At 39.0% G+C, this 14,771-nt stretch overlaps 1 protein-coding gene across 1 annotated transcript in view; it reads right to left on the reverse strand.

Moving 5' to 3' along the window:
* Window positions 1-663: 663 nt before the first annotated feature.
* LOC149220628 (uncharacterized) overlaps window positions 664-14,771 on the reverse strand; it is a 48,759-nt gene continuing 34,651 nt past the window's right edge. The window contains exons 2-3 of the mRNA XM_089387148.1: window positions 1,184-1,296; window positions 664-852 (exon numbers count right to left, since the gene is read on the reverse strand). Of these exons, the coding sequence (XP_089243274.1) occupies window positions 664-852; window positions 1,184-1,296 (302 nt within the window). The remainder of the gene's footprint in view (window positions 853-1,183; window positions 1,297-14,771) is intronic.

The raw sequence follows: 14,771 nt of genomic DNA on the forward strand, positions 1-14,771 counted from the left end.
ATTTTCGCAAAAAACATATGAAAAACCCAATTTTTCATATTAACCAAAGTCTGGGCGCTGCATGAGTTTTTATAAAAATATATTGAAAAACCATGGAGATTCGCCATTTGCCAAAGTTCTCCGCCAGGTGCGCATCCCAAAACAAATATTATTTTAACCCCGCCTGCGTCCGTATCGTCCTCCCACTTCAACGATCCGTCGACCGTCCGATCGGGTGCCTTTGATCCGACGGCCCACATGGATATCGGACCGGCCCCGACGTCCAGACGTTACCTTCCGATATCTGTCAGAGGGTGACGTCAGGCCTCGGCCACGCGTCACCCCCACAGCGTATCGGAGGTACCCCTGACATTACCGCTTCCGTATGGAAGGCGGTGCGATATAATACCGCCGCGGTTTCCGGTTTCCGCCAACCCGCCCTGCAAACGTCACTGCCAGCGTCATCACCACGTCAGCGCCGCGTCGGCACGCCCCGCCCGCCATTGTTCCACCTGTCTGCCACCTCATCATCCCCGTGGACCTCTCATATGCTGCCACATCACCATATGACGTCATGCTGACGTCATCCGGCCTTGACTCCACCCGATGACGTCATGCTGACGTCATCCCAAAAAAGCGCCAAAGTCCCAAAAAATCCATATTTTGGCCAATTTTCGCGTTTTTTCACACTTTTTGCCAATTCGCTGTTGCTTTCTCTGCATGCTTTTTCACGTTCAAACCTGCGCCACCTTGCTGGAATCGATCTGGAGACCTCTGGCGTACCATTCCTGCCCACATTCGTGACCGTTGCTCGCTGTTTACCAGGTATTTCTCCTCATTAATCCTCCATGCACCTAATTTGTTAGTGAAATCCTGCAAAAAGATTAAGAGACACTGAAAATTATAATTTTACCGGCAAATTTCCTCTGCCTAGCCCCCATTTGCGACCGTGAGACCGAAAACCATCAGCTGAGCCTTGTTTGCCTGAATTTTCACTGAAATCTGTACTCTGTTCGCGCAATCGCGAACCAGTTACTCAAACTGTGCCTACTGATTATAAAAAGACAGAGTGAGACCAGACAGTGGTCTTACTTACACTTCAAACAGTATTTCAACTGCTGCACCTGATCATTTATCTTTCATCCCTGAACAATTCACTTTTTTCTGTTAAAGAAGACTCCTTTGTGTTAATCTGCATATTAACATCCATTTCTAATCCTAGAAGAAACCATGGATCCACCAGTAGCCCCGATAGCATTGAATGTTGCTCCATTAAATGCCCCCCAGAGAGAAGTGGATTGGAAGCCGTTAGCTGACCTGGATTACCAAATATCAGAAGAAATGTTTATGAGCAGTAAGTTCCACATTCACCTATTGAATGAGTTAAAGGCTAAGCATGAGAGTGGAACAGATGTACTGGGCATATGGGACTCTTTTCTTCCTATTTTTAAGCTCCCTCAAGTCAACCAGTTCCCTGAGCTAATCCACCTGTGTGCTGAATGTTATGATGCCACTCAGAGGGCTGTGATTGACCCTTCTGGTTTAGTTGTTTTCTATGTTACCCCTGAAGCCATCAGAGACATGCTTTGCTTCAAGACTCAGAAGAAGTTGGTCCCTTTGTCACTGATAGACTTGATAAATCAAGGGGCTAAACTGACAGATGCTCAAGTCACTAAACTAAATCAGTTATACGTTGACTCTGACAGTGTGAAGTACCCTCCAATTGTTCATGTATATCTCAACCGGCTGGGCAGAGACCTTGCAGATATGACTAGTCCCATCTTAGGCTATAATTCAATTGAATATATTGATGAAACTGTGTTGGTGATGATGCTTATGTTTGCTCCTGGAAAGTCACCAATCTGCTATGACTATGCCACCTACATATCAGACAAGATTCATGAGCAATTGATGAATTTGGCAAGAGAAAGGGTGTTCAGATACACCTCCTACATCTACCACTTGATCTTGTACCATCAACATGAGAAATTTCATTTTCCTATCAGAAAGGTGGATGCCCATGGCAATCCTAGATCAGTAGTCTATTGGTCCTCAGCTTTCCACATTATATCTGATTCTCCATATACTTACTGTGAGTTCATAGATCTCTTTATCCACCCAGCCATGTCTATGCTGATGAGCTCACCTCCTCCAAGACTCACAGATGATATGCAGAGAATCCTTCAGCTATCCAAATCATACAGCATTGGGGACTGGTACTTCTACCAGAACCACACCGTCATCAGGATATATGGGTGTGAATTGCCTCCCTACAAACTACCCAGATATGTGCCTATGAGGCTATTCGCCCTAGAATACTTCAGGCAGTTTGGCAATGTGGATGTGCTTCACTTTTCTGGCAAAGGCAAGAAAGCACAGTTGAAAGTCAGGAACCAACTTGGCCACTTTATCTATAACAATAGAGAGGAAGGCTGGGTAGAAGCAGATAGAATGCTAGGAGGCCTTGGCTTGAAAACCAGTTTCCTCTGGAAACCTTATGACCCCAAACACTTTGTATCTATGAGAAGGCTCAAGTATAGGCTTTCCGGCTATAATCATGTGAGCTTGCCACATATAGAAAAATATGCAAACCAAGTAAAATGGAGGAGGGGGACCTTAGAGGAACCCATTACACAAGAAGAATTAAATGAAAGAGCACGAAGAAATCTCTTGAAAATGGCTGATCTAGAGCTTTCTGCACAGGTGTTCACCCTTCCAAGTACTCAAGTGGGAACAACTGCATCTTCATCCACAGCAAATCAGCAAGCAGCCAAGGATACTGAGCAAACCTCTGCCAAAGGCAAGGAAAAGGAGATGGAGCCAGAACAGCCACCTCATGAGGAGGTACAGCAGCAGCAACAACAGGTACAACAGCCACAAGAGGGGCAGCAAGAGAAAGAGCAGCCATTACAGCAAGAAAAGGCAGCTGAGGCACCAATTGTTACTGAACAGCAGATACCCGAAATGGTGCCCCCTAGGCAAGAGACAACAGTTGAAACATCAGTCCTCCAAACTCCCCAAAAGGAGGACATAAGGAGAAAAAGGGACAGAGAAACTCCCTTGACTACATCAATAAGTCATGGTGAGAAGAGGCATAGAATGAATCCCCTTTCAGAGGAGGAGATGCCTATTGGGCAATCTTTGGGCATGGGCCCACCTAGTATGGAGGCATCTGCAAGTTCCTTCCAACAGGAACAAGAGAGGATAGTGGGAGGAGAAGTCAGCTCCTCTAGCCAGCAGAGGGAGGGTGAACTGAGCATTAAACAGCAGTTCATTGACATAAAGAAGAGGAATGAGCCCATTAAAATACAGCTGTACAACCATTTATTGAAAATGGCTCCCACTAATCAACAAAGACTCATGTCTGCATATGATGTTCAGGAAGGCAAGATGATCATGAGTCACTTTATGCCAACTACATTGCAGCCACAATCTGCTTCAGACTACTTAAGGACCAATCTTGAGGTCCTGGCCAAAGACATCCACCCAATGGACAAAATTGAATTGCATAAGCAAACGGGTGAGATGGTATATGCTTCCTTGGCAGACAAGACATTGGACAATTACAGGCTAGAGAATAGCCTAAACAATACAACTGCTCAGCTGGAGTTGGAGAGGGCCTCCTCTCAAGCAAAAGATAACAGGATCAGGGCCCTAGAAGATATAATCATAGAGATTGGGCATGACCCCAAGGACATCAAGGGCATACAAGAAATATTGAAGTTAAGGGATGCAGACATGGCAGCCTTAAGGAAAAGGTTCAAGATCCCAGCCACTATTCATCCTCAAACAGATGAAGTTGCCCAGCAGAGACATGATCAAGAGGCCACACAATTACTGGTGTCTCTATATAAACAATTGACCCAGACTCAAGAAAAATTGGGAGAGTCAGAGGCTGCACAGGCAGCATTACAAGCATCATTGCAGCAAAGGGAAGAAGGTCAGACATCTCAGCCTCCTCCAGAAATAATCAATCTGGAAGAAGCTCCTAAGACCACTGCCCCTCCTTTACAACAGACAGAGCCAACAGCACCATCTACATCAACAGCTGCACCAACAACAGAGCAGGCTCATAGTCTGGATATGCAGAAACTTCAAAATGAGATTCAGGTCCTGGAAGCTCAAATGTCAGAGCTAAATCAAGCCAAAGAGACTTTGGCTAAGATAAATGAAAAATATGATAAATCCAAACAGAACGTAGCTGAGAAGGAAAGAGAGATAAAGGCTCTCAAAAAGAGGATAAATGAGCTAGAGAAAGAGCTCACACTTGATAAAGTAACAGCTGAGCTCAAGGCAGTCCTATGGGCAAATATTGGCCAGTCCATTACTGACCAGTGGCATTACATTGAGACCATACATGAGCAGTCAGAGCTCATTGCAAAGGCACATAGGGAGATCCAAAGAGCAAGGGAAAATCTTGGCAATATGTCGGATGCTGCCAACAGAATGATCAATGTGCTAAATCACAGGACAAGCTCTCAGCTGGCTACCATTGGAATTACCAACAGAACTGAGACTATCTCAGTAGTCAAAAGGGTCCTGACCTTAAGAACCCTGATTCAAACATTGGAAAGGAGAAGCCAAGATATGCAGACATAAACCAATAGATTCATGGAAAGGTTCCTGGCATTGCAGAACAGAGGTCTCCCCAGCATACTAAGCAGTGCAGGAAAGCTGCTTACCCATGAAAATTATGCAAAGAGAGTCAATGCCTTTGCTGCAAGTCAAATTGCAGAAAAGCCCAGCACTTCAGCAGAATCAGGGCCAGCAACAGGGCAGATTCTCTACAACAGGGTGGAAAACCTGTTTTTCATCATGAATGAAATCAATCATCTGTTCGATGTGCCTCCAAACTTTTATAAATACACAGAGGCAGATGAGACCATGGAGGCAATTTTGAGGCATCAATTGCCCACACTGGAAGTCTGGACCAGGTTGATACAAATAATATTGTCAAACCAGAGCCAATAAATCAAGTTTTTCATTGAAATATGCAAAGCTGTCATATACAAGGAAATTTTGACATATCAGCATACATGGAGAAAGGGGCTGGGCCAACTCAGCGAGCTATTCGGCCACTACAGCAGCAAGTACAGTCACAGGTGGCAGGGCCGAAAACTACAGCACGACAGCCACAAAGCGCACATGTTCCAGAATGAAAGCAGAACTTTCAGACCGACTCAATGGCCTCCAAAGGTCAAAATATCTTCTGACATACATAAAGAGCATTTATGTTATATTCAATGATGTAATAACTTTCTTATCTATTATCTGGAAAAGTTGGTGAACGCATTCATTTCTCAGATGACTCAATGCCTGAGATATTTTGTATGTAACACTTGTATAAATTCCCCCTCGCATGAGTTTGCAGGGGTTGTTGTTGATTTCTCTTGAAGAAGTTCTTATGCTGTAATCTTTTCAGAGTTTAATAAACAAAGTGATGGAATTTCTCAAAGTTCTGAAGCGTTGAATGCGTTCTGGTGTCTGTTGAAAAACTGCAGGATTCCTGTGTACTTCACAATACAATAAGTTTTCTGTAACTCTCTTTGTTATGTGTTTCAATCTTTTACAATCCATATATGTTTCTAATTTCTGAGTATTTAGCAACAAAGAAAAAGAATAGCCTTCAGGATTTATTCATGCAATACCCTGAGCTCAATCTATGTTGTTAATGAATGTTTTCTTCAGCTGTAATCTTGATAAGTGTAATTCTTAATTGCTGCACTATCAGAATATATCTTTCACAGTGACCTTTGTTTCAGGAATTCAAGTTTGCTCCTGTGCAACATGTTTCACTTTCACATCACCAGCTTAATGGAGAATTCTTAATTGCTTTCTGTTGGCTGACCATTCATCACCACTTAAGTTTAAATTTTGTTTGCTTGAGATACCCAATAGGCCCTGCAGTCTGAACATCATCACTCCAGCATTTCAAAACATTTCACAGCTCTAGACTCCATTGCCCAATATTATCTGAACACTACATCTTAAGCACTGAAAGAAGTCCTTCAACCAAAATATAAACCAAAAAACCCTCACTTCATAACTAGCCTAAAATATTCACAGAACAGAGACAAATTATAAAGAGAGAGCCCTCTCTGATTACAGTTTGGCTAGAAACTGTAATCCAAAGATTGGTTAGTGGTTACCCCGGCCGTATTCCCTTGGGAGTCATAGGGAACAACCTGGGTGTTAACAATGGGGACAATAAGGGCACAATAATAACAATAAAGGATACAATGACAATATTAATGGGGGAATCACTAGTATTATAGGGGCCTAACATGCCCCTCTCCTTCCGAAAAGCATTGTCCTCAATGCTTGAGTAGTTCTAGATGCTTCTGTATAAAATTCTCATCCTCCCATGTGCAATATTCAGTGGATAAGTTCTTCCACTTGATGAGATACTCCGAAATTGATCGATTTCGTAGCTGTCGAGTTCTTGCTTCTGTGACTACTTCCGATTCCAATATGATTTTTCCTTCCTCATCAAGTTCTGGCAATATTGTTTTAACTAGGAGCTTGTCACTTATAACCTTCTTTAAACATGAAACATGGAAAACTGGGTTCACTTAGGAAGTTACAGGAAGCTCCAATTTGTATGTCATAGTACCAATCTTTTGCAACACCTTGTACGAACCATAATACTTTGGTGATAATTTATTATTCTTCTTAGCTTGCTTGAGGGACATTTGTTTATATGGTTGTAGCCATAGGAATACCCAGTCACCTACATCAAAACTTCTTTCACTGCGATGTTGATCTGCCCGTTGTTTCATTCTATTATGTGCCAATGTGAGGTTATCCTTTAAGAGTTGGAGAACTTATTGTTGATGCTCAATGTGATGTTCCGCTGCTTGAACCTTATAATTTTCTCTTAAATATGATGTGATGGATGGTGGATGATATCCATGAAGTGCCATAAATGGGGTCATTTTTGCTGCAGTATGGAAGGAAGTGTTATACCACCATTCAGCCAAAGGCAACCATTTGACCCATTGTGTCTGTTTATCAGATACAAAGCAATGAAGATATCCTTCCAAACATTTGTTTACTATCTCAGTTTTCCCATCATATTGAGGATGATAAGATGAGCTATGAGCTAACTGAGTACTGAGATAAGAAAATAATTCTGTCCAAAATTTTCCAGTGAAAATGGGATCTCTGTTGCTTACAATAATCTTTGGGTTTCAATGTTGCTTTTAAATTGTTTCCATAAATGCAGTAGAAACTATATTGGCTTTAAATGGATGTTATAATGCACAAAAGTGTGCATACTTGGTAAGTCTGTCAACTACCACCATGGTGACACTCTTTCCCTCAGACTTGGGTAAACTTGTGATAAAATCCATTGAAACCTCCTCCCAATGTTGGCTTGGAATGGATAAAGGTTGTAATAGACCTGGGGTCTTAATTGTTTCAACTTTATTTTGTTGGCAAACCAAACATTCCGCCACAAAATTTTGAATATCTGATTTAAGGCCATCCCAAAAAAATTCCTTCTTAACCCTGTGGTAAGTTTTAAAAAATCCTGAGTTCCCTCCAAAGGGAGAAGTGTGCAATTCCATAAGAATATTTTGTTTGAGTTGGGAATTCTTATATAGGTATAAGTGATCTTTGTACCATAACGAATCATTTTTCCAGCTAAATGTATCAAATGTACTGGGATCTTGTTGTAACTTTCCAATGAGTTCCCACACTTCTTCGTCATTCTTCCATTCCTCCCTTACTTCGTTTATCCAATCTAGTTGGATAATAGAAATGGTGCACAACAATGCTTCCACATCTTCATCCTTTATTGAGAGTGCATCTACCACAACATTTTGCTTCCCTTTTTTGTAAATGATTTCAAAGTCATAACCCAACATTTTTGTGACCCATTTTTGTTTCTCTTCAGAGGATAATCTTTGTTCTAAAAAGTATTTAAGGCTATCATGATCTTTTTTTACCTTGAAGTGTCTTCCCATTAGGTAGGGTCGTCATTTCTTAAGTGCATGTAGTAGTGAAAACATTTCCTTCTCACAAATAGTTTTTTGTAAATACTTTCCCTTGATTGGATGACTTTCGAAAGCAATGGGTCTTTCATCTTGCATTAAAATAGCACCAGTTCCATTTCCTGAAGCATCACATTCCACAATAAAGGTTTTTTTGAAGTCTGGCGTAGCTAAGACTGGTGCTTGGCAAATTGCCTCTTTAACATGTTCGAAGGCCTTTCTTGCTTCTGGAGTCCATGAAAATGCATCTTTCTTCAATAATGTTGTTAGAGGTGCTGCTATTCTCCCATAATTCTTAACAAACTTGCGATAATACCTTTTCAACTCGAGAAATCCTCACACATGCTTTATGGATGTGGGGATTTTCCATTCCTTAATGGCTTTAATTTTGCTAGGGTCTACCTTAACACCTTCATGAAATACAATATGACCCAGATATTCCACCTCTTGTACTCCAAAGAAACATTTGGAGATTTTTGCATATAATTGTTTCTCCTCCAATAGTTTGAGCACCCTGCCAACATGTTCAATATGATCCTTCCAAGACCATTTGTAGATTAGTATATCATCAAAAAATACTAACACAAATTTTCTAAGGGTGGGTTTGAAAATGGAATCATCAAACCTTGAAATGTAGAAGGTGCATTGGTAAGGCATAAAGGCATGACCAAAAATTCATAATGACTCTCATGAGTTCTAAATGTTGTTTTCGGAATGTCTTCAGTCTTCACTCTCATCTGATGATATCCTGAACAAGGATCCAACTTAGTTAAGTACATTGATCCATGCAATTCATCCAATAATTCATCAATGACAGGAATGGTAAATTTATCTTTAATAGTGATCTTGTTGAGCTCCCTATAATCTGGACACATGTGCGATGATCCATCCTTCTTGTGCACCAATACCACTGGAGCAGAGAAAGAACTTTGACTAGGTTGAATTATACCAGCCTCTAGCATTTCTGTAACCATACGTTCAATTTCACTCTTTTGGGCATAGGGATATCTGTACGGCCTGATGTTTGGAGGAACACTTCCTGGAATCAAATGAATAGCATGATCATGATCACGAATAGGTGGGAGACCTTTGGGAGTCTCAAATACCTTGGAATGATTGTCCAAGATTTTTTGAAAATATGGAGAAATAGATTATTTCTATGGGAGAACCTCTAGCAAACATAATTGTGCGATTACACCTCATTGTTCCTTCTTTAGAAGCTTTGTCATACCGTTAGAGATAATTATCTTTCCCAGTTTCCCTGTAATACCCCTAATTCAACTTCCTTTCCTTCCACACAAAATTTCATGAAAAGTTCTTGAAAATTAAAAGCTATTGTACCCAAGGATTGTAGCCATTGGACTCCTAGTACAACATCAGCACCACCCATTGGAATGGAAAGAATTGGGTTATTCAATACATATTCTCCCATGCATAGCTTGATATTATGGCACTTTCCAGAGCAATTTATGGTTCCTCCACTTGCATCCATCACTTGACACTCTGGTGCTGGATATAGGAAGCAATTCAATTCCTTTGCTATCTTATAATGAATAAAATTATGGGTACTTTCTGAATCAATCAACACTATTACCTTTTTCTTCTTGATATGTCCTTCTATCTTGATAGTTTGAGGAGTGGTAATTCCAACCAATGCATTACAAGATATGGTCGGATTCATTTCTTCTTTATCCAGGGTTTTTTCTTGGAGTATATCCTCTTCTTTTGACATTTCTTGTTCCTTTTCTTCCTCCTCTTCACAATCTATGTAGAATAATTTCTTCTCAGCACACTTATGACCTTTAGTGTATTTGTTATCACAACTGTAACAAAGCCCTTTTACTCTTTGTTCTTCCAATTTTTGTGGTGTCAACCTTGTAGGTTGTGGAAGGCTAGGGGCAACAACACTTCCATCTTTATAGTTGTGAGTGGTAGGCTTCCTGGTTGCCATAATTTTGCTTTCCATTTTTCTTGCTAACCTGAATGCCTTCTCAAATGAATCAGTTTCCCAAAGGCGAACCTCGTGTTGGATATTATCCTTTAAAGTCCCTATGAACACATCAATCCTACGCTCCTTTGGAATATCTTTTACCCTTATGTTCAATTTTTGGAAGTCCTCAATGTGCTCCATAATTGAACCCTTTTGTTTGAGATTTATCAATTGGCTAAAAAAGGATTTGCTTTTTGTATCCTCATAATGTGCTATCATTTCTTCTGTAAAAATTGCCCAAGTGACAATTTGTTTACGATAGCAAAGCCATCGATACCATACAAACTGATTTGGTTCCAAATATAAAGTTGCAATATGTACCTTTTTTGTGTTTTGTACATTATGGAGGTCGAAAAATTGCTCCATCTATAGTATCCATGTTCCGAGATCCTTTCCATCAAACTTCCTCATATCGATTTTTGGAACATGGTGGGTCTTCAATCCAACATTAGAGTCTATGAAATCATGATTAACATTTCTTTTGTTCTCATCATGAGTTTCCTTTACTACCCTTTCACCATCAGTGACCATTTCTTGTAGCATCTTATTCAAATTTATCTTCAATTCTTCCATCTTATCATCCATGCCATTCATCTTAGCATCCATGCCATCCATATTAGCTTCCACGCCATCCATATTATCTTCCATATTAACTTGCATGCCATTCATATTAGCTTCCACGCCATTCATCTTGGCTTCATTTACCTTTAGTGAGAGTGAAATTTGTTGTACTTGGTCTTGTAATTTTGATATATCATGTTGCATTTCTTCCTCTTCTTCACAAGTCATGCTAGAGCTTTCAGGTTGCTTACTAGGTGTTTCCATTTTCTTTCTTTGAGGCATTAATTAATGCTAATAATTCTTCACTATTCCCTTTGAATTCCTTCAAACTAATTTTTCAAACCAATCTTATGCAAAATTTAAAAAAAACTACACACCTTTTTTTTTTCACTTTGTAAGAGCTCGATATTGAATCTGTTGTATCTTTGTAACTGTGGATCTCAAATATCTGAAATCTCATCCTACAGTAGCCCTTTGAGTCCTCTTTCTAACCCCGCAAGTCTGATCAAGATTGGATTCTCTAATGAAGAGTTATGCCACATCTCCCACAGTGACCTGATTATAAACTAGTCCAGTAGAGAGAACTTGTATGACGTGCCACGTGTCACTGTTTCGACCTTAGTATCTAAAACTGATACAAAAAAAACTACAGGTCGTCCTCTTTCTGCAACTTCTTACAAAATTTCAATCTGATGCACATAATAAAAGTTATGACGATTTTCCCTAGATCACCTGTTTGGAATGTAATTCGAGAGTCTACAAAAACCCTAACTTCCTCAGATCATATCTCCACAAATATAGCGAGACAAGCTCTGAAATTTGGACCCGAAGTTCAGAACTTTTTCGGCTCAAATGTTTTGTTTTTCTAGTTTTTGAAACATTGCAGAAAAAACGTTATAGTGAAAATGCCACGATGACCTGTTTGGAGGAGTGAAACCCTAGAATCCGAAGCTCTCATACCAAATGTTAGGAAACCAGCTCACAAAAAGATAGAAAAGATAGATCAACGCCTTATAATTCAGCCTCTTTGAGGGGGAAACCTCCTTTACATTACACAAATGAACAATTCTTGGATGATACAAATGACTAAACCTCCCTTCTATATATAGAAGTCTAAGGGGTCACAATATAATCAAGCCGACATAACAGTAATAAAATAAGGGCACAAAAATAACAATAGTGGGTTTCTATGCGGCATACTAATAAAAATACGGGGACAATAGGGACACAATAATAACAATAAGGGATACAATGACAATAGTAATAGGGGAATCACTAGTATTATAGGGGCCTAGCACTAGTGAAGGGAAGTCCCAACATATGCTTTGTAGTTAACTAGCTGAGTCCATTTATAGTGAAGCCTAGAAAGCTTCATTGGAATGAAGCAAAGCATGTGCTCAGATACTTCAGAGGCACTACAGATTATGGGTTATGGTACAAGAGGATAGATGATGTGAAGCTCCAAGGTTTCACTGATGCAGATTGGGCAAGGATTCCATCAGATAGAAATAGTATAGGTAGTCCGTTATGATTTTGTAGTACATTCCCATCGAGGAGCAGGATGCAGATATTTTAACAAAGGCATTGTTAAGAGTCAAATTTGAGTTCCATCGGTGACATATAGGAGTGGTGCAAAATCTGTTTCTTGCTAAGAGGGAGTGTTAGAAATTGTAGCAAGAAAGGCTCAATTTAACTTATGCCTTAGTCAAATTGAGTAATTCGATTTTCCATATCGACAAGATGACTGGGATTGTAGTTAGTTTGAGTGACATGGCCTTGTCACTTAGTTATAAAATTTAAGTTTTTAGGCTTGGAGTAGAGTTATGCATGTAATAATTGCTAAAAATTAACAATCTAGTTCAATTGTTTTTAGTTGAACTTAGTTAATTGAGCTCTAGTCACTAATTGAATTAGTTGAAGGTTAATTGACTAGTTATGACTGTTATTAACTCATTGATCTCTCAGTTAACCAGTCAATTAGCCAAAAATAGCCTAGACATGCTTGGAATTAAAATTTCCTACTTGGAGTGGAGGGAAAGGCACATTGTAATAATCAATTGTATACTAGTTGAGTGTACAGGCTTGGCAATTAAGCAAGTGATCGATTCCTTATAATTTGTGCAAGGAAATAGAGAATTCCCTTATTCTTTAGGAGCTCAATTTTTCCAAAATTTCGTAAAGAAATATGAGGCTAGTTGTGGACTTGAATAGGTTAAGTGTTGGCCAGATATAGTCATTCAAGAAGAGAACAATTTTATAGTGTAGGGTGTGCTTCAAAGCTTGAAGTTGACATTGTAATAGTTTCTCATTCTCATCTGATTAATGAAAAGCAGTGGAGGGAATTTTCCCAGTTGGGTTCCCTTGTAAATAATTGTGTTCCTTGTGTTTTGATGATTTTATGTCATTTCATGTGTTTCTATATTGTGATTTTATATTCCACAGATTGTAGAAGAAATTTGTATCTCTTGATTTCAGTTCGAATTCATCAGTGGTAGCAAATTTATTGCCTTTTCTATAGTTCCAATTCTTAATAACATTTACTTTGATGCATTGTGTAATGATTATTGGTTGTAATCAAATAAAAAAATTCATATGCATCCATATTATAAAATAGTCTTTTCTGCATTTATCCAGAAAATTGATGTGTAATAAAGACATCATTCCAATGCTTAATGTAATTTACTCATTGCAAAAAACTAAATAAGGTGTAGAGGGATTTTCAGCTAATATCTATTGTAGTATATTGAAAGGATGTGTAGAAGAGGAATATGTGCGAGAGAACCTTTATTCCTTTAGCTCCATACATTTGCACACATTCCCCCTCCATACACTTCTTTCGCACACTATCGCATTCTGCAGTAACAGTTTGGCAAAATGTTACATAAATTCAACCAAGCTCTCGTGACATAGATTAGAAAATATTAAAAAAATAATTAAGACTTAATCCTACAATTAAAAGTAACTTCCCTGCCAGTAAATCTAATTCTTTTAAACATTTATCTAGTTAATCGACGGATAATCAAGACATTGTTCAACTACTTAATAGAAAATTAAAAAAATAATTAAGGCTTAATCCTATAGTTAGAAAAAGATTGTCTCCTTGTAAACGTAAATCTTTTCGAAATTTATTCAATGAATCGATGTGTAATTAAGATTGTCCTAGTAGATTGTAGAATGTGAGGGGAAACTCTATTCCCCCATTTTCACACCTCTGTGCGCATTCCCCCTCTGCGTGACTTCTTCCATGCACTACCCCATTTTGTGGAACCATTTTGGCGAAATATCACATAAATCAATCAACCTCCCACAATGAGGATTAGCGCATATAAAAAAATAATTAAGGCTTACTAGTTGTAAACAAATCAAGAAATTTTACTAAACTGTTTCAAACAAATAAAAATGGTGCAAAGGGTTCCACAGCTAGTATCAGTCATAACAGATTGTAATATATGTGAGCAAACCTCAATTCCCTCACTTTCACACCTCCACACACATTCCCTCTCCACATACTTCTTCCGCACACTGGACTTCTTCCAATTAACAAAAGCTTCCCTTCCAATAAATAAGATTTTTGGACATTTATTCAGAAAACCAATGCGTAATTAGAACATCATTCAAGTGTTTCATAACATTTGCTTTGAAGCTTTGTGTAATTATTAATAGATGCAAACAAATCAAGATGGTGTAAAGGGCTCCACTGTTAGTATCAATTCTAGCAAATTGCAGAATATGCAGAGGAACCTCTATTCCCTGACTTTCGCACCTTTGCTCACATTTCCCCTCTGCACACTTCTTCCACATACTGCCTTGTTTTGTAGAAATATTAAAATATCAATTAAGGCTTACTAGTTGTAAACAAATCAAGAAGGTTTTAGTAGTTGCAAACAAATCCATCATAGAAAATTGCATAACATGTGGAGGAAGCTTTATTCCCCCATTTTTACACCTCCATGCACATTCCCCCTTTGCACACTTCTTATGTGTCTCCAAGCACATTCCCCCTCTATAGATTACCTCGTTTCGATGCAATGTTTTGGCGAAATTTCACATAAACTCAATTAACGTCCCACAACATGGATTAACGCATATTAAAAAATTAATTAAGGCTTAATAGTTGTAAGCAAATCAACAAGGTTTACTAGTTGCAAACGAATAAAAAAAAGTGTAGAGGGATCTGTAGCTAGTATCCATCCTAGGGTATTGCAGAATGTGTGGAAGAACCTATATTCACCTACTTCTATTCGCAC

This window comes from Pinus tabuliformis, chromosome Q (assembly GCF_031772625.1).
Source record: "Pinus tabuliformis cultivar Carrire ecotype Pingquan chromosome Q, CPIR1, whole genome shotgun sequence".
Classification (NCBI taxonomy): Eukaryota; Viridiplantae; Streptophyta; class Pinopsida; order Pinales; family Pinaceae; genus Pinus; species Pinus tabuliformis.